Source organism: Archocentrus centrarchus, unplaced genomic scaffold (assembly GCF_007364275.1).
Source record: "Archocentrus centrarchus isolate MPI-CPG fArcCen1 unplaced genomic scaffold, fArcCen1 scaffold_50_ctg1, whole genome shotgun sequence".
NCBI classification, from domain to species: Eukaryota; Metazoa; Chordata; class Actinopteri; order Cichliformes; family Cichlidae; genus Archocentrus; species Archocentrus centrarchus.
Genome location: NW_022060273.1, coordinates 1829696 through 1857058, shown reverse-complemented (window position 1 = coordinate 1857058; position 27363 = coordinate 1829696). Strand labels below are relative to the sequence as shown.

At 40.5% G+C, this 27363-nt stretch overlaps 1 protein-coding gene across 5 annotated transcripts; it reads left to right on the top strand.

The window, feature by feature from the left end:
• Positions 1 to 5770: 5770 nt before the first annotated feature.
• On the top strand, positions 5771 to 24803 carry macroh2a2 (macroH2A.2 histone). Of its 5 annotated transcripts, none has more exons than XM_030725220.1 (9): positions 5771 to 5967; positions 7359 to 7536; positions 11285 to 11391; positions 14098 to 14295; positions 15518 to 15622; positions 15719 to 15818; positions 15922 to 16011; positions 17562 to 17736; positions 22657 to 22822. In XM_030725220.1, exons 2-9 carry the CDS (start codon positions 7365 to 7367, stop codon positions 22820 to 22822), a joined length of 1113 nt encoding a protein of 370 aa, XP_030581080.1. In that variant the 5' UTR covers positions 5771 to 5967; positions 7359 to 7364. The 5 variants fall into 5 exon arrangements, with proteins under 5 accessions (XP_030581080.1, XP_030581081.1, XP_030581079.1 ...); XM_030725221.1 differs by having other exon boundaries at positions 5774 to 5967; positions 7329 to 7536; XM_030725219.1 differs by lacking the exon at positions 5771 to 5967 and adding an exon at positions 6029 to 6105.
• The last annotated feature ends 2560 nt before the right edge of the window (positions 24804 to 27363 follow it).

Genomic DNA, 27363 nt, shown 5'->3' with positions numbered 1-27363 from the left:
CGTCGGGCGTCACCATTTGAAGGAATTTAAATAATAAGAGTGTGTGTTGCTGGTTAAGCCTTTAGGTTTCTGCGTGTTCGTTTTATCGAACAGGAATGACACAAAACAGGAATAAGGAGTCCAATTATTAAATTTAATAAAGCCATTTCAAACAGTTTATAGATTAATCTGGGTCAGAATTGTTGGAGGTGTCTAATGTAGCCAGTCGGTGCAGCTTCACACAAGTCTGACACCCCTCTCTGTCTTAGTTCAACTTTTATACACAGACTTGACACAGTTACACAGTTATTGAAATATGCAAGCATGTAGCAGCTTATCAGTTCCTTCTTCTGTGCCCTTCACTCTCACCTGTTAACTGCCTCATCTGGGTCCTGTAGACACAAAACATCAGACCAAAACACACATTCTTTTCCAGTAAATCATCGGCATGTGATTTTGTTGTTTCTTTGCTATGCAGTCTTATTTCTGTCTGCTGTGCAGTGTTATTTCAACACCTTCACCTTGTTGTGAAGATTAATTCTGCAATATGCTACTTGATGCTATATTTCTATTTAAATTGTTATATTTATGGTAAGTCTAGTGTGCAGCTTATTTACAATTCTCCTTTTAAAGGTAGAAAAGTTTATCATCGGGGGCATCCGATTGTCCCAAATTCACTGTGCATTAAAACAAGGGACCCAAATATCTGAGTCATAAAGAGTTATCTTTAGCCATTGTAGTAACAATGGCAGGGCTCTGTGAAGCCTCAAGTTTCCCCTGCAGCCAGGCTTTGTGCTAAGCTAGGGTAACAACCAAGCCAGAATTATGGCTAACACTATGCTGTAGGCTACATATAATCACATGGGGAGTGGGGAGGGGGTGCTCTGAACTTCCCCCTGCTATGGGCTCACATAACAGCATAACTAAGAAATGGGTCAGGGTCATCTAATAAAATCATAACTACAAGCTTTATCAAAAAGGAAAGCTTGAACCTAATTTTAAAAGTTGAGAGTGTGTCGGTTTCCTGAACCCAACCTGTGAGGTGGTTCAACAGGAGTCTGCAGCTGAAGGCTGTTTCCCATGCTATTTTTAGAAACTCTAGGAACCACGAGAAATCCTGCACTCTGAGAGTGAAGTACTTTACTGGAGTAATATGATACCATGAGGTCCTTAAGATATGATGAGGGCTAATCATTCATGAATTGAGGAGAAAGATTTTAAATTCAAAGGGACAAATAATGATTTTAGTTTGGTTTTTCTCCTGTATTTTGTAACACATTTAACGGATCCATGACACTATTTTGTGAGGACATACTTACTTTTAGTGCCTAGATTTCTGCACATTTAAACAAGCTGTGCAAATATTTTGAAACTTATTACAGGGTACCTGGTTGGCTCAGTGGTAAAGCAGGCGACCACATGCATACGCCCCACTGCAGTGTGGGAGGCGCTGGTTCGAGTCTGTCACCAATTTGTCCACGTGTGTGTATTTTTTTCCCTCATTTCCTGTCTCCCGAAACTGCCGATAAAAACCAGTCGTGGCCAAAAAAGTAAAAAAAAACATATATATATATATATATTATAGAAATCAAAGCCAGCGCAAATGCTGTCCTTACATGTAACTTATTGTTCCTATGTGCTGCAGTAAAAAGGTTCTGGGATTGAACATCCAGGGGCTTTCATGTGTAGAGTTTGAACACAGAAATGATGCTCTGATTTCCTTCCACAGTCTGATGTTAGGTTAATTGGTGATTCTAAACTAGCTATAATTGTGGATTTTACATAGATAAAGTGCTTCATGTCACACGATAAAGTGTTCATAGAAATAAACGTAGCACAAAAAGTAAGGAAATGTGTGTTTGGTTGATTATTTCTTTTTTGTATAACAAGGGTTCTTGGCAATAAATCTTATACCATTTGAAGTTTATTTTCCATTAAATGGAGCCACATTTGTAACAAAACTGCATTTGTGGGTTGAGCAGCAGAGTTGAGTATGTTTATTATTACATACAGTACTATTATTACATACAGTACTATTATTACATACTCCGGCACGGCAGCACCCTGGAGCTGTAATGTCAACCCTGGATGTGTGCGTTAGTGTGTCGTTGATACCTGTTAATGTTTGTACAGTAAGAGAAAAGTTGAGCACTTGTTTCTGACAGGTAAACTAACAGGAACAAGCTCTCATGGATGATGTTTGCTGAGCGGCACCATTTCAGTTATGTCAGCTAACGAGTGAAGGACAATAGGAGCAGCCAGGTCGTCTCTTTTTTTTTTTTTTTTCTTCCATTAATATCAGCGTTCATTCTGAATTGTAAAATTCTTCATGAACCTCTTCATTCACCGGTGGGCAGGCTTGAACAGGTGAGGTAAGATTGAAATAATCATTGACTAATCGACTAATCAAAAAATAATTGACAGATTCATTGACTACCAAAATAATCTTTAGCTGCAGTCGTAATGGACAGGTAAATGTGGCTCGTATTGTAAAGTACTGAGTGTTCATCAAGACTACAAAGAAGGTATGTAGTTCAACTTCAAGTGGAAATTAACTGTTCTTTTTCCATGTCATTGTTCTACATTGTTCTAGTATATAATGATCTGTAGCTCAGAGGGAGAATTTCAACAACAGCTTGGGTTTTTGACTTTTTGTAGTAAAGTTGTTATGTAGGTTGATTTTTACTTTAATTGGTGGTTATTACCACAAATTATTAAATGTTCATCTGTACTTCTGATGTATCAAATATATTTATATCGCTAAATTAAGTTCTTTTGAATGCAACTGTGCTATAACTTCATCATACCATGTTTCTTGATACTCTGCTCCAATTCAATTCAATTCTATTCTATTTGTATAGCACCAAATCACAGCAACAGTCACCTCAAGGTACTTTACATTGTAAGGTAAAATCCTACAGTTATACAGGGAAAACCCTAACAATAAGATGCCATTATGGGAAGGAAAAATTCCCTTTTAACAGGAGGAAATCTCAGAACTAGGTTCAGGGAGGGGCAGTCATCTGTGAGTAAGACAGGGCAAAAGACACACTATGGAAGAGAGCCAGAGATTAAGAACAACTAATGAGTGAATCAACACAGAGTGAAAAGAGGTGAGTGCAGAAAAAACTCAGTGCATTGTGGAAAGCCCCCAGCAGCCTAGGCCTATTGCAGCATAACTAAGGGGTGGTTCAGGGTCACCTGATCCAGCCCTAACTTTGAGTTTTATCAAAAAGGAAAGTTTTAAGCCTAATCTTAAAAATAGAGAGGGTGTCTGTCTCCCAAATCCAAGCTGGGAGCTGGTTCCACAGAAGAGGGGCCTGAAAGCTGAAGACTCTGCCTCCCAATCTACTCTTAAGTATCCTAGGAACCACAAGTAAGCCAGCAGTCTGAGAGCAAAGTGCTCTATTGATGTCTTTAAGATTATTCAAGTCCTTGTACATGAGAAGAAGGATTTTAAATTAAATTCTGGATTTAACAAGATATTGCACAAATGCAAGAAAGCAGTCCTACATATTTGTCTAATATGTCCATTGAAGAGCATATTCTGCTCAAAAATGACTCCCAAGATTCCCCACAGTAATGCCATCAAAAAGTTCATTTCTGGTAAGGCACCATCTTTTTAAGTACAATAACCTCAGTTTAATCTGGATTTACAAGCAGGAAATTAGAGGTCATCAGGTCCTTATGACATTCCTGCAGTTAACTAACTGTGTCATCTGGCTTTATGGATGGATATTGCTGGGTATCATCTGCACAGCAATTAAAATGTATGCTGTGCCTACAAATTTACACAATTTTCAACAAACATAAATGTCATAAGCCTCAACATTAAAACACTACAATTAAACCACCTTCCTTATATTGGGTAACAGCCCTATGGAATTATATTTATGTCAAAAATATAAAAAACAACAACAACAACGTTAACAACAACAACAACAACAACAAAAAAGAATTGAGAAAAAAAAACGAGCACAGGTATTCAGTCCTTGCACGTGTCTGATTGCCCGTGCTGCTGCAGTTTCACACTTTCGTGCCCTTGGAGCTGAATCTAGAAGCAACTGACTTTTGACTCTTGGGGCAAAACGTAATATGATCGGTCACTTTGATGGACAGTTCAGGTTACTGTGTTAAACCGAGTTACACCATGGCAGCAACATAAGAGCCGTTTTAAACTGTATTTGTTTACAATTTAAAAAAATAAAGTTTGCCGAATTAACGGTCAATAGTTGTTTTCTGTGAAGTGGTGGAAATACCGACAACTGTCACTGGATTACTTTAATGCTGAACACATTTTTAAAACAGGAGGATTCAAAGGCAAGTTCTTAAGTCTCTGCACTCCTGTCACATTCATCTCTTGGACAGTATTCACTCATATCACACACTTTTCATGATTAAAACAAAAACATCATAATGCAAAGCACACATCATTCCCAAGAAAAAGGAACAATAGTTTCCTAGTCAGTTGAGTAAATTGTTTTCCAAAATGTGAACAATTATAAAACATACTTATGTTGCTGCCAGATGTCACTCAGTGAAACAGCTGTACACATGGCTGTAGCTCAGTAGGTAGAGGAGGTCACCTACTGATCGGAAGGTCAGCGGTTTGAATCCTGGCTACTCCGGGCTACATGCCAATGTATCCTTGGGCAAGATACTTAACCCCAAGTTGCTCTCCGACCGTTCTGTCGGAGTATGAATGCGTGTGAATGTTAGGTAATTAAAAGCACTTAGCTTTGTAAAAATGGAAGTGCTTGTATGAATGGGAGTGCATGGGTGAATGCAAAACAGGTTGTATAAGCGCTTTGAGTGCTCATACTGAGTAGAAAAGCGCTATATAAGAACTAGTCCATTTACCATTTACCATCTGGCTGTTTCAGCCTTTCCGGCTGGTTTTGACACAAACTGGAAATTAACTTTCAGAGAGCTGAAATTAACAACATGAAACATATGTAAGTGTCCTTATAATCATCAGTAGTACAGCAGATTTAGTCTGCAATGTATTACACTGGAACAAGGTAGCTGACAATAAAGGCAGACTATATCCTAAAATGAATGGAGGAATGAACTATTGCTTTGTAAAATCAATCAAATCAAAACTTTATTTATATAGCCCTTTTCATAAAATTAAGATTCATCTAAAAGTGTTGTACAAATTAAAAACAGAAAATAAACAAAAACACACATGCATCCCCTTCACTACACTGTCTCATCACCCCTCTGTCCCTGCACGCCTACCTAGACACCCACCCAGACTCATACTGTCTGCACTGTAGCAGGAAAACAAGAAAAATGCTATCATACCAAAATACAAATGTATGTAGTGCCTTGTGATGTAAGGAAGATATGATAGCCAATACATTATACAGAGATGGAGTCTAGTGATCTGATTGGCTGTTGTGACTCTCCAAGTCTCTTGTGATTTCTCCTCTGATGTACCAGGATCTGATTGACTCCCCCCAGTCTGGATGCTCAAGGAGAGATGATCACTTACTGTTTCACTTCGTTTTAGACTCTGTACTGTGCACAGCCCAGTCTTTTACTAAGAAAGTGTACAAAAGGCGGGAAAGCTAGGAATATACAGTGAAATATACTCTAAGCAGTATAGCAGTGGGGTCATTTTAGGTATCATGTTGTAACCAATTTTTTTTTTTTAAATATGGATTATACTGACATTTACTTTGCCTTCAGATTGTGTTGCGTTTATCTCTGTAACATTTTGTCTCTTGAAGCCATGTTAAGGGGGCGTTTTTACAGGATTTTCCCTCTGCTGAATTTTTCCCCTTTGCAGCATCAGTAGCACAGAGCCAGCCTCCGACCAGACTACGCTGTTCCTGCTTGCACTGTGGGTTTTTCTAAGGTTGGAAAGCAAGATTATTACGCACAAGGACAGCAAATAACGAGAACCAAAACAAAACGCACCGTCTGTTGCTGTACAGGAGCATCACAGGCTCGCGTTGATTCACATTAAAGCGGACAAAACAGGTAGAAACTTGGAGTTATTTATTTATTTAAATTTTTCATGCCTCAGCGCATATCCGGATTGACGAGGACGCTTTACTTTCCATGTCTGATGTGTTACACATATGCAGGAGATTGGAGCCTACATTGAAAAAGAAGCGGGTGGGTGGGGACTTGCTTAAAGAAATGGCTTGTTCAGATTAATGTTGCTGTAGTACAGCAGCACACTGGACTGCTTCGCGAAATGTGCGTTGAACAATTCTGTTTAAGCAGCAAAACATTGCCGACCTGACCTAGCTAACGTTCACTCGTAGCTGTTTTCCCCGCTGGCTTAATGCTTGTGAATAAATTTACCCGTGGAACCTAAAACCGGCTATTTACAGTTGAAATACGCGAAAAGTCAGGGTAATGCTTTCTTAGCTACGTCGTAAAGGTGCTGCTTGCTTGACTAACGTAGGTTCAGTACAGTAACCTTAGCCTCCATAGCCCTGGTCATATTCCCGTCTTTTTCCATTATCGGCGTACACGACACCCACACACACACTATATTCCCGCACCTTTAACATCTGCGACGTGATCGTGCGTTAATTAGTACACACGTAAATGATGCGTGTGAGTTCCGGCGCGTTGATGCAGGCCGCAGCACATCAGACTGCTCGCTGCCGCAACTTGTTTTCATGGAAACCGCGGTGGGGAAGCAGCAACCTTTCCTTCTAACATCCTCGGTTAACGTGGTTTGGAGGGAAACAAAAAACACCGGCCTTCACCTCAACACAAGCGGGACGTGGAGTCTCTCCCTCTCAGTAAAACAGTATTGACGCATACACAGCCAAAGCCCAGCTGAAGTATGATGTGTTTGCTTGCTGGTTGTTTTCACTCTCTCTCAATCAAAACATAAAAGACTTGTAAATATTTTCCATGTATCAGTATCTTTAACTCACCACCACCTGAATGATGTCAGAAATCATTTAATATTTCATCATCTGAACATTATTTATGGTTTATATAGAGTGACAGGGCCACTGCAGGAAGTGTGGAAATGTCATGTTCTCCCTGTTGCTGCGTGAGTTTTTGCTGGGTACTCTAGCTTTCCCCCATGATAATTAATTAGTGAGTCAAAATTGGCCGTGGTTGTGACCTGCATGAAGTGTTTAAAGTGTATAAAATGAAACAATTTATTAATGTATAGTTAAAATGTAGTGTGTAGTCATGAAGACGAGAAAAGGGCTATTTAAATGTCAGTCCATTCACCTGGTTGTATTGGGGGGGAGCTGAGTAAGAAATCCTGGGGAAGCTATCTGTGAGGACACAAGTATTTATTTATTTCAATTTAGGACCTCATAATAAACAGTTTGATTATTTTTAGCATGTGTTGTTTCTGTTAGTCACTGGCTGTGGTCACACTCTGTGTCCAGAGAAGCATGTCAGCCAGAGGAGGAAAGAAGAAGGCCACCAAGCTGTCCCGTTCAGCCAGAGCGGGTGTCATCTTCCCAGTGGGGCGGATGATGAGGTATCTGCGCACTGGCACACACAAATATCGCATTGGCATGGGGGCTCCTGTGTACATGGCAGCTGTCATCGAGTACCTGGCAGGTAAGTTGGAATCACATGAGCTTCATACGTAACAGCTTCAGAGTATGTAAGGTGTAAGGGCCTTCAGTGTGCTGGCATATGTACGTGATTAATAATGAGTAATAAGTATAATAAATAAATAAATATATTATTATTATTATTATTATTAATGATAATAATAAATAAATTCTGTATGTATGTATAAAGTGACACAGTGTCATAGTCTGAGGTCTGCACCTAGTGTTTTTGTGGTTAATGGACCTTGAGTTAATTTGCCTTCACTGAGTTGTTTATTTGTTTCATGTGTTCTCGTTCTATACCTTTAGTAGCCTTAAGTTTATATTCGTTCTTGTGTCCCGTCTCCGTGTTCTGTTGTTTCCTGTTTTACTTTGTCAGTCTGTGTCTCTTGTGCTTTGTGTTTAGTTTACTTCCTTGTCTCGTTTTGTGCTCCCCACCTGCTGCCTGTTCCCTGATTGTCCCTCTGTGTATTGTCTCTTGTCAGAGTGGTTGTGTTTTGTCCTGTGTTCCCTAGTTCCCCTTCCCAGTTTAGGTTTTCTTTAGTTATCTAGCATGGTTCATGTATTTGTTTAAGTTTTAGACGCAATAAAGGCCTCTGCCTGCTACTGAGTCCTGTATTTGGGTCCACACCTCCACACATGGCACACGGTTTGCTCCCACGCACCGTGACACACAGACACAGACTGTATCTAAAGAACAAATCATCTTTTTCAGTCTTAGTTCTGACAGATTTTGACAGAAGTTATTATTAGTAATGTTGTATTAACATACTGTTAATATTGCTAACACTGCTACTTCATCAGGATTTCACAAGGTCACAGAACAGGGCTTAGAATGGCTCTTTTTTATTTCTAATCATGTCATGGACCTGTTGCCAATTAACCTAATTAATTAGCATTACACCCCTCTTTCAGTCTTTTGTTGCTCATATCTCAGCTATCTCATTTGAAATTGAAATGACACAGTGCCTTTATAATCAGTTATAGGTGCATAAATGCAAAAAATTGGTAATTTTAGGCCTTTACTAAGTGGTTGCCATGCAACCTGGTACACAGCTGTGTTCAGAAGTATACATTCTGTACAGTCATCACATGGGCATGAATGTCACGGTAAATGGTAAACGGACTAATTCTAATATAGCGCTTATACAATGTATACAATGGTAATTTCGGGCTTTTAATGATGCATCTTTATTGATTTGGAAAAACAAAAATCGGGCACAAAATGGAATTTATTTTGGAATTTCTCAAATCCACACAGAGTCGAAATTATACACACAGGCTCAAATATACACATACACTCACTTAAATCTTTTAATAAGTGGTGCTGAATGTTCTACAGTGTGTTATCTTAACAAGGTCAAGGCCTATCCTCCAATCCAAACCTAAGTATCTGTTAGGCATCATTATTAACTACAACTGCTAGTTTCTCTTTGACAGCATGATGTCATGATCCTGGGCCATTTGTCCAGTGTGTTTTGTACTTCATCTGTGAGTTGTGTTTGTAAGTTTGCTTATGATGTAGGATATTAGTTTGTCATAGTTTTCTGTTATAGTTATTTGTATTTAGTTCCTGTTTCCTTGTGTTGTCTTCTCCGTGTTATGTCAAGTATGCATTGTGTTGAATAAGGTATGTTGCATAAAGCACTTTGAGCACTCAAGTAAAGCATTATATAAAAAAATAAAGAATAGAAGGTCAAAGAAGCAAAATTGTCAGTTTATACAAGTTGGGAAATTGGTACCATTTCTTAATAACTGCAGATTCCAAGATCATCAGTTCAAGCAATTGTACACAAGTGCAAGTTATTTGAATGTGTCGCCGCTTTGTCACGGTCTGAAAGAAGACCCAAACTGTCACCTTTAGATGAGAGGAACAAGGTTAGGATGTTCAGGAACAAACCAGGAACCACTTAGGCCCAAGCCTGTCATAAATTGGAAACTGTTGGAACGCCAGTGTCACTGTCCACAGAGAAGCAAAACCCTGTTCCGAAACCAAAATCTTCAAGCTTGACTGAAATTTTAAGCTGTCCACATGGCAACATGTCCTCCAATCCAAACCTAAGTATCTGTCGTTTCTGCAGCCCCTGAAATGCGGCCTATATGTACTTTTCCAAAATGAGTGCTTCTGCCTATGGCTTTGCCTGTCATGCAGCCATGTCCAGGGGTAATGTTGCTGTAGCTCAGGAGTTAGAACAGTAATCTGTGAATTGAAAGGCTGATGGATCAATCCCAGGCCAAAGTATCTGAGGGCAAAATACTGAAGTGCTTGTATGAATAAGGTATGTTGCACTTTGAGCCCTCAAGTACTCAAATAAAAAAAAATAGTTTTTTATTTATTTATTGTTTAAACTTTTCTGGTTGCATCTAATGCCGTTTAGTCTGTGTAGACTTTTAAAAAATCTGAGGAAGTACATATTTTTGTATTTTTTCAGGATTTGTGGGAGAAAACCGAACGTGTTACTGAATGTGTTACACTTGCTTTATTTCATTCTGGAACGTAGATATAGGTCATAAAACGTGCCTGCAAAAATGATCGATGTCTATGTTTTTTCAAGGAGGACAGGCTCCCACATGGACAAGCCCAATGCCTTCTGGAGAACAGTTTTATGCTCAAACATTGAGCTATTTGGCCACAGTGACAGAGTTATGTTTGGAGAAGTAAAGCTGAGGCTTTCAAAACTAAGAATACCATGCCAACAAGATCATGCTCTGGGGTTGTTTTGCTGCAGTAGGTACTGATAAGTTGCACAAAGGATGGATGGAATGGTAAAGAAGGACTACCTATATGTCAAAACTTGTTTTGGAATGGACAAAGCAGGCTGAAATTAGGCTTTAGGGAATGACCTCAACTGAGAAAATTTGCGGACTATGCTTAAAAGCCAGGGCAGTGCCAGGAAACCAACCAATTTAAGTCTACCAGATATCCAGCCAGAATTATGACAAGTTTGGTGATGGGTGCCAAAAGCATCTGGTACAGGTGCAACTTAAGGGACATTTAACCAAGTATGAGTGGGGATGTATGTGTATATTTGACCCTGTGTGGATTAAGGAAAATCCAAAATCAAACGTGCACCCAATTTTTGTTTTTTAAAGTCATTAAAGATGTATGCTTTATGATCATTCCACTGGCCTGGCTGTAGCTCAGGAGGTAGACCAGGTCATCTACTAATTGGAAGGTTGGTGGTTTGATCCCTGGCTGTTCCACTCTACATGCCAGAGTATCTTTGGGCAAGATACTGAACACCAAGTTGCACATCCAATGCAACCACTGGAGTATGAATGTGTGTGAATGTTAGATAAAAAGCACTTAGGCATAGAAAGAAGTACTTGTATGAATGTGAGTGAAAGAGACATATTTTATAAAATGCTTTGCATTCTCAAAGTAGAGTAGAAAACACTATAAAAGAACTAGTGTTCTTTTATTCTTTTAGCATAACTCTGGAAAACGAGCAGTTCATAGAAATCATTACAAGCCCAAAATTAGTGACATTCATGCCCATGATGAGTGTATGTAAACTTCAGACCACAACTGTGTCATGCATATTCAAAGCTTTCAAATCTTTGTGGTATATTATACTTTGTGGATCATAAAACCAGTATTAGAATGAGGATTCCAAAAAAAGAGAAAAAAAAATCCCTGCTGCAGTCGTATACTTTTCTCCTAGGAGATTGGATTGTTGTATGTTGACAGTTGGAATATACAGTAAATGTGTTTAAATACTGTTTGCCTAATGTGTTTCCTCTCTTCTAAGCTGAGATTTTGGAGTTGGCAGGAAATGCAGCACGGGACAACAAGAAAGGCAGAATAACTCCAAGGCATATCAAGCTGGCTGTGGCCAATGATGAGGAGCTTAACCAGGTAACACAGTGCTCTATATGTGGCAAATATTTACACGCAAATGTCTCATGTGAAATGATAAAATGTTTTACCTTAAAGAAGGTCTTCTAAAAATCAAGACAGCTTTGATGCATGTTTTCCTTACAAACTAATGAAAGCCTAAAATAATTGCCGATATGTACCAGGGCCCATTGATCGATTGATTGCTTGATTGATTGATTGATTAATTGATTGATTGATTGATTTACAAAAATCAAACTGAAACTACATTTGCCAAAATCACTAAAACTTATGGTGCCCACCACAGTTTGCAAGGAAAACAATAGCATGTTTAAAATGCCAGTAAGATGTCCAGAACTTTGAAAAAATAAATGGCTAGCATGGTGATACAGTGGTCAGGACCTCCCTCACAGCATGTAGGTTGTAGAATCAAATCTTCTGGCTTTTGTGTCTGTCAGTTTTCCCCTGGCTGCTCTGGCATCCTCCCAAAGCAAGCATGTCACGTTAAGTGACAATTCTAAAATACCCATTGGTGTCAATGCAAGGTCAATAAAGCACTTAGGTGCATATAATAAAGTGCTTGATGAATATGTGTGGGTAACAAGGGGTCGCCACAGCGGGTACTTCTGTGTGTTTAATTTGGCAGGTGTTTTTCTTTTTTTTTTCAGCTAACAAAATATTGTGTGTAGCTGCTAGTGTTTTAAAAGCATCCCAAAGCTGTGTTTAACCTCTGCTGGGGGTAGGGGGAAAAAGAAATACAGCATAACTCAGAGATCCCACAGAATATTATCATGATACATATTCAGTTCAGTTTGATTCAGTTTTATTTATATAGGGCCAAATCACAACATTTACCTCAAGGCAGTTTATACTGTAAGGTGATGAGCCTATCGTAATACAGAGACACAATCAGATGACGCCCCTATGAGCAAACTCTTGGTGACAGTGGGAAGGAAGAACATCATTTTAACAGGAAGAAACCTCAGGCAGAACCAAGCATCGAGGGGCACCCATGTACCACGACCTGTTGGGGGTGAGGGGAGGGAGATCAGACAAAAGACACATTATGGAAGAGAGCCAGAGTTTAATAATAACTAACGATTAAATGCAAAGTTGTGTATAAACATAGAGAGTTAAAAGAGGTGAGTAAAGAAGTAACTCTCAGTGCATCATGGGAAGCCCCAAGCAGCCTATTGCAGTGTAACTAAGGAATGGTTTAGGGTCACCTGATCCAGCCGTAAATATAAGCTTGATCAAAATGGAAGGTTTAAAGTTCAAATTATGTCTGCAAATGTAATAAGATAAAGTTCATTTATGTTCTTCTCACATTGCTGTGAAATGGGATTATGAAGCAGACAGACTGACAGTCCAACTTAACTGAATGGAGACATGTGTGGACTGCTGTTATATATATATATGAATCCACAACCCACTGATGTCTATGTATAGAAATTCAATAGAAACGGTTTCTACTTGAACTCAAACCACACAGGCTCAAACATTACGCTTCCCTTAAATCGGGTGGCTGGAGCTCAGGTGATAGAGTGGGTTAACAACCAACTGGAAGGTCAGTGGCTTGATCCCTGGCTCCCCCAGAAAGAATGCCAACCACATAGGCATAGATAAAATCGCTATGTAAATGTGTGATTGATGAGACTTGTAGTAGAAGGTGCTTTGAATCTACAAGTGCAGGACACAGGTCTATCTACATAATTTGTAGGATGGATTGTAGTATTTTTATATGTCATTATGAATTGGGAAGAAGCGAGGTGCGTGCGGTTTTTCAGTTGAGCTGATGTTAACATTAGCTTTGCCATTATCAGCTAATATTGTCCCAGCACAGTTGAATGTGAAATGAGCCCTCATGTTCTTAGTATTCCCATATTTTACTTTCATATAACAGTCTTTGGTAATCACGTGTCACATCCATAACATTTGTTACATTCTTGCTAAAAAATCGAAAATAAGTCCATATGTTTACTTTTCTGATATCTTTCTGTTATGCCTCCATCTTTGTTTTACCGACATGCATGCTGACCATCATCTCTGCTGACCTCAACAGCACCATCCAGGGGATTGAAAAAGCAATTGATTTTATTATTCTTGTAGTTCTAGTACTACTGCTAAAAAGTTCAGGTTGTTTGTTATCAGTATTTGGTGACTCTGTATCAATACAGTGTACCAACACAAAATATTGCAATACTATGTTGTATTTATTTTTTCCCACTAATGTTAATGCAATTAACCACACAACCTGTCCCAACAACACCTGCATTAAAATGCTCTAAGGGACACCATCATTACAAACACAACCAAGAGGTTAATTTCAGTGACTGGTTACTTCGCTTAAAAAAAATAAATAAAAAGCTTAGCAGATAGTTTATGGCTGTGGCTGCCTGTCAGTCAAAGCTGCCATGCAAATAGCTTTATTTAATTACCCTTAATTGAAGGGTCACTGCTGTATAGTTGTTATGAAGCGGTCAATTAGAGACCAAAGCCGTGTTTTTTGTACCAGGCTGTAAACATGTTTATGTGTTCTAAACCGTTTTAATATGGGAGACTATGTCCAGTACAAGAACTGCAGTTTTTGGCTTGATTCATTTTTTAGCCCCAGAGGTTGCCACATTAAAGAGAACAAAATTTCTTCATAGACAGTGTATTTTGTGGGACATTTGTGGGACAATACATAGTATGTTTATAGTATGAGAAAAATGCTTTATCCATCAGCTTCTGCGAGGAGTGACTATATCAAATGGAGGGGTTCTGCCTCGGATCCATCCAGAGCTGCTGTCCAAGAAGAGGGGAGGCCGAGTGAAAGTGGACAGCCAGGCATCTGTCCCAGATAAGCAGGAAGAACGCTCAAAGAGCAAGAAACCCATCAAAACCTTCAAAAAGGTTAAAGGCAAACGAGGGCGCAAGCCAAAGGTCAGTCAGATCAGCAGAGTAGTCTCTGTTAATGTTAAAATGTTAGAAAGTATCATTATCCATAACTCTGTACATATGCAGCTGTTTGGAAACAACAACAGAATCACAGAGCTGCATCAGATTTTTTTAAATTGTCATCAACAATCATGCCCACATTACAATGATTGGACATAAGGGGATAAGTAAATGATATATTTTTAATGGGGGTGTTATTATCACCCAGGGGTCAGTAGAAAACAATATTATTTTCACCTGGGGTGGACCTAGTTCAGTGTTTCCCAAACTGTGGGGCACAGGGTCATGACAGCTGGGGTGCAAAGGACCTGGGAGAAAAGTCATGTGGAACAAATGTTGAACATTGGATTAATTCTCATGGCGGAACGTTGGCAGGCACGTTAGCACAGCGGCTAGCAACCATCTGCTAGACCCTCCCCGCCTTCTTTGCGTGGGGCGTGAAAAGATTTCATCCGGCATGATGGAAGAAGTTTGAGAACCACTGAGCTAGTTGCACCCAGGTGTATAACATATCATATATTTGCATTTTATAAATGTATTTTTCACCTAGGCATAACTATAATAGGCTTTCTGTAAATAGTTCTAAAAAAGTCGTTTTTGTTTGATGTGGTCTGTAACCCTAGTTTCCAGGTAATAGGGTTGTGTTTGACCCTAACATGTCTTCTCGTCTCCATGGGCTTTGTTACAGTATGCAAGTTGCATTTTGTTGTTTTTTACAGCATAAAATCCATCCAAATTATCCACTCCTCTTGTCATGGCCAGTTAAGACCAAGCCCAGTCTATGTCTGAACAGCCCTGAGATCCAGTTGGTTTGAGGAGTTAAACTATGTTAGACAAATGCACTTTCCCAAGAAAACCAGTCAATGATGCTTGAAGTTAAATTTACTTAATCTGACCTGCAGTGAATGTTTAGGTTTGACACGTGTAAAACCCTTTTTGTTTATGACATATAACAATTTCCTCTAAATATGTGTTAAATCAAGGGGTTGAACTCAGTTTATAAAATCTAGAAATCATCAAATCTCAGATCAAAGAATAAATAAACAAGATTTAAGCAATGGTTGGTGTTTTTTTTTTCTTTATGCTACTAGATTGAAAGGGATAAAAACTAGTGATAGAACCCAGACTGATTATTATTTGGTTAAGCTGCACACTTTATGATTTAAGTGTGATTATAATTGAAACGTTTTTTCTCCGTCTGGCAAAGAGCACAGATAATGACAAAGAGGCTGTACCAAACTCCACAGTGGAAGACAGTCCAGGAGACGGATTCACCATCCTATCAGCAAAGAGTCTGTTCCTCGGACAAAAAGTAAGCGGTGTTAAAACCCTCCAACTGATAACCAGTAAATTCTAACACTGTAAGCAGCTTTTTCTCACACTGTTATGGGTCTTTGGAAATCCACAGCTTTCACTAACAGAAAGTGAAATGAGTAAAATTGGAACAATCAAGGTGGAGGGAATTATTAACCCAACAAATGCGGAAATGGACCTCAAAGATGGCGTGGGTAAGGAGGACAAGTTCACATAAATTTTATTTTATAACAACATTGTTGGCTTTCTTGAGCCCATGCTTCCTCATGCTTAGCTGGTGCTCTGCTGTTGTTTTAGGCAATGCCCTGGAGAAAGCTGGAGGTCGAGAGTTCCTGGAGGGAGTTAAGGAGCTGAGGAAAGCACAAGGGCCTTTGGAGGTGGCATCAGGTACATTGTCCAGAACAGAATTGATATCCAGGAGAAGAATTTTTTATTTATTTTTAATGGAGAGCTACAGGATGAGAATTTTCTGTCAACATTATCAACCCAAGTGTTTATTATCTCATTAAAACCTGTATTTGATGTTTCCACCCAAACTTTTACTCCCAGAAACCTTTTCAAGGATATGAAAGATTTCTTCGTATCAATGGTTGTCTGCAATTCCAACATGGTTATAAAGATTAAAGATTAAACAAATTACTTCTCTAATATACAACAAACAGCTGCACTCCAGTCCACTAGGTGGTGGTAATGCAGGAGACAATACAACAATGATGACGACATATAAACAGAAGACAGTAAAGCAGTTCGCCTTCCCCTCCAATTAAGAGGGTTAAGCGAAATGTCAAAAAAGTAACTTAAAGGGCCAAACTGTATGTTATTTTTGACATCAATTTGCGGACCAGAAGTGGGCGGGGCCAGAAGCGGGCCGCAAGTTTGGACACCCCTGGATTACTGTATGTGGAGGAGGGGATTCATGTGGTGCTGCTGTTGATGGTGATTTACTGTTATGCAAATGTAGTCATTAAAGTATAAGTCACAGTTAAAAAAAATGCTAGACTCAAAGTTTTTTTACTTTGAGTCTAGCATTTTTTTTTTTTACAAACTTTTACAGAAGTTACCCATATTTTCAATTCAATTTTATTTATGTACTGCAAAAGCACAACAACAGTCACCTCATGGCGCTTCATATTGTAACATTTAAAACCCAACAATAATATCGAGAAACCCCAACAATCAGAGTAGTGTATAAACACAGAGTGAAAAGAGGTGAATGAAAAAGAAATACTCAGTGCATCATGGGAAGTCCCAGCAGCCTAGGCCTACTGCAGCGTAATGAAGGGAGGTTTCAGTGTCACCTGATCAGCCCTATCTATAAGCTTTATCAATATAATAATAAAATATTATGGTCAGCAGTAAAAAAAAAATTCTGTTACTTTCTGCCAGTCCTCACATCAACCCTGCAGCTTTCAGTAGATTTTTGAATGTCGACACCATGAAATGAGTTTTTAAAAGGCTTGTTGACCTAAAACTGCTACATATGAGCCGAGTTAGAGAAACAGTTTTTCTACATCTGACATTGTATGGCATCATAGAGAGCCACTGTGACAACATGAAATCAGATCCCTGATTTAGGCATGTAATTCCTAAACTAGGATGTAGCTGATATTCAGGGAGATGGATGTGATAATATTTCAGTGTAAATGTAAACCTGAACAGAGATGGCATGTTGAGAGCAGTAGTCAGCTGTTAGACTGGGCGAGGATTTCCACAACAAGTGACAAAATGTGTCAGTAATACTGCTCAGTCAGCCATAATGCACATCAGACTGGGGGATCAGAATTGTAATTCCCTTTCTGTTTGAGGAGCATAAGATACCTAAGAATTTAGGTGAGTCAACTGAGGGATTTAAACACATGGTGCTTGCTCTGTTAAGACCCAGTGTTTGTTTAATAGGGGTTAAACTGTCAAACTCAAAGTCTGTTTGTATCCTGCAGTGGCAGTGAGCCAGGCCAGTGGGATGGCAGCCCGCTTCATCATCCACTGTAACATCCCTCAGTGGGGCTCAGAGAAGTGTGAGGACCAGCTAGAGAAGACAGTGAAGAACTGCCTCTCAGCAGCAGAGGAGAAGAAGCTCAAGTCTGTGGCTTTTCCCTCACTGCCTGCTGGACGGTGAGCTCCATGCTGACTCACACACAGTATGTCACATAATAGATGTGTTTCTTTTTTCTCAGAAATTACATCTTTGGTTTAAAGGAGACTGCAGTGAGTTAAGCATGATCATACATAAGTATGTTGACATTACAGTTTGTGCAAGCAGTGACTATTACATTAACACTGACTGCAGATCTCCTGATATTTTGTGCTACACAAATGAAAGGTCACTTAGGGGAGTGCCCACTCAGGGAGGGCATACTCACCCAGGACTAGTGCCTTATCTAACAATTTAAAGAGCACAATCTGGATCTGCAACCAAATTAAATGGGCTCTTGCTTTGCCGATGCTCCTCATCTCAGCCTCATCCAGTGTCAGTGTGCCTTGTGAGTGGGAACTTTTCTGTAAACAGCATTAGGCTTGGCCTTTTAAATACATCCAGGTATACTGATTTGTATTCAGTAGTAAAATTACATAACAAGGGTACCGTGCCTCTCACCCAATGACAGCTCCAGGTCCCCCACGACCCTGAAAAGGATAAGCGGAAGAGGATGGATGGATGGAAGGGGACCAAGATAAATTCAAATTTAAAAAAACAACTGCATTTCTATTATTTATATTTCAGCTCAGTGTGTCCTTAATGTGCTCATCTATCATTTACAGTCCCACTAGTTTTTCTTCTCTGTTCACAGTTTGATTGAGTGTGCACTTCAGTCTCACGTGGAGACTAATCAAGTTGACAGTATCTTATGTTTCTGCAAGTGCGATAAAAGCTTTCCAACAGCTGTTAACCTTAATGCAACAATAGTGAGAAATTGATTGGAGAGATAGGGAATCTGACAGGGAAACTGCTATTGATGAAGTTTTTTAGTTTTGGAGTTTTTACTGTCTGTATTTAAATCACAAACAACTGCAAAGTCCTCCAGTCAGCTGATCCTTTTTCCACTCCATGCTGTTAGCTCTTCTTCTAGCAGCCAATGCTGATGGATGGTGTAGTACATCAGCATAACAACAACATAAAACTCGGTTCATCAACCCATTGCCACAGATACCCATGTAGCTATTGGAGCCAGCATCAACCCGATATCCAATACAAATATCGCTTGAGTGCATTCCCAGTCTAGTTTACTTAGCTTAGTTTATTAATGTCATGTACAGTTAACAATGGCGCATCACTACAGACAATTAAATTCTTAGGCCCAGGCCCCTCACATATAAACCAAAAGCAATATTGCACTTAAATAACACTTAAACAAAATAAATATCAGTCAAAAGTTTGGGCATACAATGTCCTTAATGTAGTAAACTCATTCATTCATACACTATATTGCCAAAAGTATTCACTCACCCATCCATTCCAATCATAAAAAGCATCTAGGCATGCAGACTGCTTCTACAAGCATTTGTGAAAGAATGGGTCAGACTCAGGAGCTCAGTGAGTTCCAGCGTGGTACCGTGATAGGATGATACCTGTGCAAGAAGTTCAATCATGAAATTTCCTCGCTACTAAATATTCCACAGTCAGCTGTTAGTGGTATTATAACAAAGTGGAAGTGATTGGGAATGACAGCAACGCAGCCACAAAGTGGTAGGGTATGTAAAATTACAGAGCAGGGTCAGGGGATGCTGAGGGTCACAGTGCACAGAGGTCACCAACTTTCTGCAGAGCCAATCACTACACACCTTCATGTGGCCTTCAGATTAGCTCAAGAACAGTGTGTGGAGAGCTTCATGGAATGAGTTTCCATGGCCAAGGAGCTGCATTAAAGCCTTACATCACCAAGCTCAATGCAAAGCATCGGGTGCAGTGGTGTAAAGCACAGCGCCACTGGACTCTAGAGCAGCGGACGTGTGTTCTCTGGAGGGATCAATCACACTTCTCCATCTGTCAATCTGATGGACGAGTCTGGGTTTGGTGGTTGCCAGGGGAACGGTACCTGTCTGACTGCATTGTGCCAAGTGTAAAGTTTGGTGGAGGGGGGGTTGTGGTCGTGGGGGTGTTTTTCAGGAGTTGGGCTCGGCCCCTTAGTTCCAGTGAAAGGAACTCTTAATGCTTCAGCATACCAAGATATTTGGGACAATTTCATGCTCCCAATTTTGTGGGAACAGTTTGGGGATGGCCCCTTCCTGTTCCAACATGACTGCACACCAGTGCACGAAGCAGCTCCATAAAGACATGGATGAGCCAGTTTGGTGTAGAACTTGACTGACCTGCACAGAGTCCTGACCTTAACTGGGTAGAACACCTTTGGGATGAATTAGAGCAGAGACTGTGAGCCAGGCCTTCTCTCCAACATCAGTGTCTGACCTCACAAATGTGCTTTTGGAAGAATGGTCAGAAATTCCCATAAACACTCCTAAACCTGTGGAAAGCCTTCCCATAAGAGTTGAAGCTGTTATAGCTGCAGAGGGTGAGCTGAGCTCATATTAAACCCCAGGAGGTGGCCTCCTGTGGCTCAGGAGGTAGAGCAGGTCATCTACTAATTGGAAGGTTGGTGATTGGATTCCTGGCTGCTCAAGTCTGTATGCCAGTGTATCCTTGGGCAAGATACTGAGCCCCAAGTTGCTCTACGATGCAACCATTGGAGTAAGTTAGCTAGAAAGCACTTTGAAGTAGAAAACAGTGCTTGTGTGAATGGGTAAATGCAAACGTGTTGTATAAAGTGTTTTTGGTGCTCAGCTAGAGTAGAAAAATACTGCTAATGAGATGACTTGTGGTGTACTCGGGGATCTCCTCCCAGATCTGGACCAGGGCACCACTGAGCTCCTGGACAGTCTGAGGTGCAATGTTGGATGGACTGAAACATAATGTCCTAGAGGTGTCCTATTGGATTTAGGTCAGGCATTATGGGGGTTAGTCAGTGGAATCAATTACTTCATCCTCCATTATCTGCATTCATACTCTCGTCACAGGAGGCTGGGCTTGTGCACCAGGAGGAACCCAGGATCCACTACACCAGTGTAGGGTCTAACAATGGGTCCAAGGATTTCATCCCAATACCTAATGGCCATTTCCTAGCCTGTAAAGATCTGTGCTTCCTCCATGGATGTGCCTCCCCAGACCATCACTCACCCACCACCAAACCGGTCATGCTGATCGATGTTACATGCAGCATAATGTTCTCCACAGCTTCAACAGACCCTTTCCCTTTCAAGCCTGTCTCATGTGCACACAGTGAACCTGCTCTCATCTGTAAAAAGCAGTGGCAGTGGTGGTCCACTGGCACTGGCACTGGCAGTTCGGCCAATTCTGGTATTATATGGCAAATGCCAGTCAGGCTCCACAGTGCCAGGAAGTGAGCACAGAACCCACTAGAGGACGTCAGGGCCTCAGGCCACCGTTGTGAAGACTGTTTCTGATTGTTTGGTCAGACATTCACACCAGTTGCCTGCTGGAGAACATCTTGTAGGGCTCTGGCAGTGCTCATCCTGTTTCTCCTTCCACAAAGGAGCAGAAACCGTTCTTGCTGATGGGTTAAGGACCTTCTGCAACCCTATCTATGGGGTGCTGCAGTTCAGGAGATAGAGCTGGTCACCTACTAATCGGAAGGTTGGTGGTTTGATCCTCAGCTGCTCTGATATGTTTATTGAAGTATGAATGTTAGATAGAAAGCACTTGTAGAAAAAAAAAAGTGCTTGTGTGGATGGGTGTGAATGGGTAAATGACGCATGTTGAGTGTTCAAGTAGAGTAGAAAAGTGCTATATAAGGACCAGTCCATTTACCATTTACCCAGTCCAGCTCTCCTAGAGTAACTGTCTGTCTCCTGGAATCTCCTTCATGCTCTGAGACTGTGCTAGCAGATACAACAAACCCTCTTGGCAATATTGCATCCTGGAGGAGTTGGACTAACTGTGCATACTCTGTAGGGTATCGCCTCATGATACCAGTAGTGACACTGACCCTAGCTAAATGCAAAACTAGTGAAAAAATAGTCAGAAATGAAGAGGAGGGAAAAAATGTAAGCAGCCTCCACCTGTAAAACCTATACCTGTTTTAGGGGTTGTCTCATTGTTGTGACTCTAGTGCACCTGCTGTTTTCCATCCATCCATTTTCTTCCACTTATCCTTTTCAGGGCTGCAAGGGGGCTGAAGCCTATCCTAGCTGACATACGGTGGGAGGCAGGGTACACCCCCCAACAGGTTGCCAGCCTATGACAGGGCTAATGTGAATGGTTGTCTCTCTATGTTAGCTCTAGAGAGACAGCCAACCATTCACATCCACACCTCTGGGCAATTTAGAATTAACCTAACCCCACCAAGTGCATATCTTTGGACACTGGGAGGAAACTGGAGTACTCGGAGAAAACCCATGCAAACGCAGGGAGAACATGCAAACTGCACACAGGTGAATTCAAACCCAGGACTTCTTGCTGTGAAGCAGTAGTGCTAACCACCGTGCCACCCCACCTGTTGTTAAGTTCATTAAATACCAAAGCAGCTGAAACTGATTAACAACTTCCTCTGCTACTTACTGACCTGATCAGTATCCCAGAAGTTTAACTGACTTGATGTTATACTCTGATTAAAAAGTGTTCCTTTAATTTTTTTGATCAGTATAATTTAATGTCTAAAAGACAATATTGAAATCTTTCTTTCAAATATGACTTGCCAGAATTTATTTGTAGAGATCTGAAAATGAAATTACAACTAAGTCACAATTCAGAATTGCAAAGAACTGAACAATGAACAGGATCGACAGTGGAAGAATGATGCAGTGTGAAATGTATCTACATCTAGTCTGTCTGATTGGTGGAGTGATAGAATTCTGACTGTACAACCTGGAGACCTAACAGCATGTTTGCAGTGCAGTCCCTGTTCAACTGCCCCCTGTAGCCCCCACCTGTTTTGTTTCAGTGTATGGTGACTTTTCATCACGATTAGCTGTGTTGTTTATCTGCGTCAGTTTTCATTTGTCCAACCTGACTGTCTCTCACAGGAATGGATTCCCGAAGCAAACAGCCGCTCAGCTTATCCTCAAGGCCATCTCCAACCACTTTGTGTCATCTACCAGCTCCTCTCTGAAAAACATTTACTTTGTGCTGTTTGACAGTGAGAGCATTGGAATATACCTTCAGGAAATGGCCAAGCTGGACGCCAAATGAGGATTGCCGGTTTGTGTGTGGGGGGCTGTTTTTTTAACTGTTGTTGCTGGTGGTGTAGGTAGGTGATCCCACAGTAGGGCTTTTCATGTGGAATATGTCTCATTTAAAGTTGAAATCTATTTGTGTGTGGAGTGCTGTTCACATTTCTTTTCCACTGTCCCTTCAAAAGATCGTATTCTTTCTAGACTAGATAATTTAAGTGCGTACAGTTTGCTATCTTGGTTCCTTGTTTCACTGTTTTTACATTCCATGTACAATAACAGTTCTTTCCCACACCTCTGTAGAGTCTGATATATTTAGTTTACTAAATAAAACCTGTCGTTCGCATTCTGCTTTGAAATAAAACATGTTTTACACCAGAGGTCTCCTCAGTTTCAACACCCCTTTTCTACCATTTTCCTCTCGTTTTTCACATTATTGTTCTAGAGTTCACAGTAAACTTGCACATAACCTGTGTGGTAGACTTTTGGATTTTATAAATAGCATTTGATAGAAAATATTGTCTGTAATTCTATCAAAAATTTTAACTTTTTTCTTGACTGCTTTGGCTCAATTTTTGGATGGCCTTTTGAAGTTTGTTACTAGTGCTTATTGCAGACATTCACTCTGTCACAGTTTGAGAAAATAATGACTGTATGTCTTCGTAGTAGTTTTTTCTCAGTTGAACAGCTTCTCTCTCCAAAATAAATTAGCATTATTCCATTTTGTCATGTAGAGCAGTCCATCTAAATGTCAAAAATTGCTGAGGTCATAGGTGTAAGTAACGAGTATGAGTTTTGGAAAATGTATGTATAGGGTTCAAATGCAACACAGATAAAACAAGGATACTCAAGGATGAATATCGAGCATGTGTGAGTGAGAAGAGGAAGAAAAGAGAATTGAAGATTCAGAAGAGTGCAGAGGATTGATGTGGCAGCTTTTTTCCCCATTACATGGCAAAGCGTTGTGAGAGGTGTTAAATGGTCTGACATGTCCACTGATTCCAGCACTTTTTTCTTGTAAAGTCTAATTCTGTATTTTTTTCCCAGAATGTGTTTTTCGTACTGACAGTCTACAGTTCTTGTTCTGTGCATTGTGTAAAAATTCATAGTTTCTGTATTATAGTACATAGTTTGCTGTGTTATGTGACCATTGATGGAAAACTGTTCCCTACATGCAAATGTAAGCACTGTTTCTATACAAATTTTAAAACCTGGAGCTCTTGAAGTCAGCATCTGAGGAATACCCACTCTGATACACAACATAAGTCAGTTACCCAGAGAAATAAACCAGTAGTCTGGTAGAGCAGGTATTCAGTGTCAGTGCAAACATGTAAGACAAGTACAAGAATGCACCACTAGAGACCACCATCATATAACAAAAAAATCTGTTCTGACCCTCATGGTTTACACCTGGTTTCAGAGGAACAGTTCATTCTGGTGTCGGTGAATTATAAAACATTATCTTAGACATGAACCAAAAACAGGTGTTTGCAGGTTATCTGCAGTGTTTAGATGCATGTGTGGGCTAAACACTCATATATGGAGGAAAATGGGCAGTACTGTGCAAAAGGCTTGAGCTAACCCTCATTTCTTTAAATTTCATAAGGAAAATGGAAATTTGTGCATCAATTTATTTAAATGTGCAAACATAAATTGAAATGCAAATAAGCTTGAAAGTCAATATTAGGTATGACCACCTTTGTTTTTCAACACAGCCTGAACACTCTTAGGCAAACTCATAATTTTTAAAGTAATAGTTCTCCTGGCTTCTTGAAGGACATTTGAAAGCTTTTCTTTGATGTTGGCTGCGTTTGTTTCATTCTTCTGTCGAGGAATCCCACATTGCTTAAATGATCTTGAGGTCTGGTCTCTGGGGAGGCCAGTCCATGAGTGATAATATTCCATTGTATTTTTTTTTTTATATCAAATTGTGTTTGGGATCATTGTCATACTGCAAATTGAAGCCATTGTCAATTATACACTATCCAGATGATTTTGAATTGTGAGTCAAAATGTTTTTGCATTCATAATTGCATCAGTTTTGATAAGATCCCCATTATCTCTGGTTGAAATGCACCTTTTATGCACTTGAACCTTTTTTTCTCTCATTGAGTAATCTTGACATACCTGTTTAGAAATTCTATAAATAATCATTATCTTATACTTCTGGCCAATTTATTAGGGCCCGAGCACGAACTGTGCGAAGGCCCTATTGTAATTGCTTCGTTTATTATTATTTTTTTTTTTTTTTTTTTTATTATTAGGCCCGAGCCGACGAAGTCTCGGCGAGGAGCCTATTGGATTCACTATGCCACATACCCCAAAATGCGTTAAAATCCCCACGGTCGCATGGGACGCGGTCGCCAGTGACCCCCGACCTCATAGGGACGTGGGTCAGGTCGAGACGTTTCCGAAAAGGTATGCGTCGGGGTGACTGGGAAAACGCCTAATTGTTTTTGCTCGAATTCTCCATTATTCTTTATTATTTTTCTTTATTAGGCCCGAGCCGACGAAGTCTCGGCGAGGAGCCTATTGGATTCACTATGCCACATACCCCAAAATGCGTTAAAATCCCCACGGTCGCATGGGACGCGGTCGCCAGTGACCCCCGACCTCATAGGGACGTGGGTCAGGTCGAGACGTTTCCGAAAAGGTATGCGTCGGGGTGACTGGGAAAACGCCTAATTGTTTTTGCTCGAATTCTCCATTATTCTTTATTATTATTTTTCTTTATTATTATTATACTTTCTCTCTCTTTGAACCCAATTTTGACCCCCTGAACATGCGCGAAAAGTCACCATTTTTTGCATGGTGGTCAGGTCTGGCGAAAAATTACGTATTTTAATGTCGCCACAAACTAACTCAAAAACACGGCTACACTGCGCCCCCTGGAAATTTCATTTTTCGGGCCCCTATGGGAGAGGCCAAATTCAAGTTTGCCCTAGATTCATGAAATTCTCGTCACACATAGATCATGTCAGGACAAACAAAAAATCCTCTTGAGGCACCCCTGCATGACCCACAGGAAATCCACCAGGTTCACTTGAAATTTGGCTTTTGCCGAGTCAGCAATTTCGCTCACCTTGTATTTGCGCGAACTTCTCCTACAGCATTTGACCCACAAACACCAAAATGGCTCAGCATCATTTAGAGACATAGGGCATCTAAAGTTATCGAAGGCTTCGTATTCATTTCAATTGTCTTGTCACACTAGGCCCCTGAAGTTGGCCTTCGTTTGACCAATAATTCCGGTCCTCTTTCCTGCCATCAATCGCACATGCTTTGCCCGATCTGCCCCAAAATGGAATCATTTATGAACACACCTACACTGAATCCATAAGTGCAGAAACCACGTCGATTGATGCCATAGCGCCCCCTACAGAACAAAATGAAACTTTGTATGGGGGTCCACAAAATTAGTTTCTCTGGTATGCATGAAAATTTTGGTACACAATCCTCAGATCCTCCTGGTCAGAAAACGCAATCAGACCTATGCCCAATTTTGCACGCCACACGCGCCACCACACCGCAAATGTGCGTTGCGTTTATATGGGGAGCCAACAATTTACTTTCTCAGACATGCATGCAATTCGAGACAAACATTCTTTACCCCAGCACGATCAAAAAAGTCAATGACACCCATGTCCACATTCCCACAGGAAATCCGCTAGCTTGGCTTGAAATTCTGTTTTTGCCAATTTTGCACTGTTGGACACCTCGTATTTGCGCGAACTTCTCCTAGGGCATTTGACCCACTAAACCCAAAATGGCTCAGCATTATCTAGAGACATGGGGCATCCAAAGTTATCGAAGGCTTCCTATTCAATTCAACGGGCTTGTCACACGAGGCCCCTGAATTTGGCGTTCGTTTGACCAAAAATTTCTGTCCTCTTTCCTGCCATCAATCGCACGTGCTTTGCCCGATCTGCCCCAAAATGGAATCATTTATGAACACACCTACACTGAATCCATAAGTGGAGAAACAATGGCGATTGCTGCAATAGCGCCCCCTACAGAAGAAACTGCAATTTTGTATGGAGGTCCACCGCATTACTTTCTTTGAAATGCATGAAAATTTTTTTACATGTTCTTCAGATACTCCTGATCAGAAAAGTCAATCAGACCTATGCCCTTTTTTGCACGCTGCAGCCGTGACCACCACCCCAATGTCAACATGACGTCACTATGGAGAAACCACTACCTTGTCACACGTATTGCGCAATCACTCACGCACTCTTTCTGCACTTTGCTTGCCATTTCCTTTCCATTATGTACTGGACAAGACTTAATTTAGATTTGTGGATTCAGAGCAACAAGTGCACTAGTGCCCCCTACAGATGGAACAAAAGCATTAGATGGTGGGAATCACATTTAGGTTTTCTGAAATGCATGAAAAAAGGTAGACAACTTCGCGACAGTCAAATAGATAGATTCAACAGTGTTATCATGTCCATCCTTGCCAAGATTTTCATCTTTTGCCAGTGGGGATTACATTTGGCAGAACAGGTGGCTCTCTGACAGCTTGAAGGGGGATCTCAGGTGGCTCGCAGGTGGGTTGCA

Coding starts and splice junctions, on each gene's coding strand:
- macroh2a2 (XM_030725219.1), top strand. CDS start 6,049: ATGTCTGATGTGTTACACATATGCAGGAGATTGGAGCCTACATTGAAA. Junction 6,106..7,358: donor CTACATTGAAAAAGAAGCGG/GTGGGTGGGGAC, acceptor CTCTGTGTCCAG/AGAAGCATGTCAGCCAGAGG. Junction 15,819..15,921: donor GGACCTCAAAGATGGCGTGG/GTAAGGAGGACA, acceptor CTGTTGTTTTAG/GCAATGCCCTGGAGAAAGCT.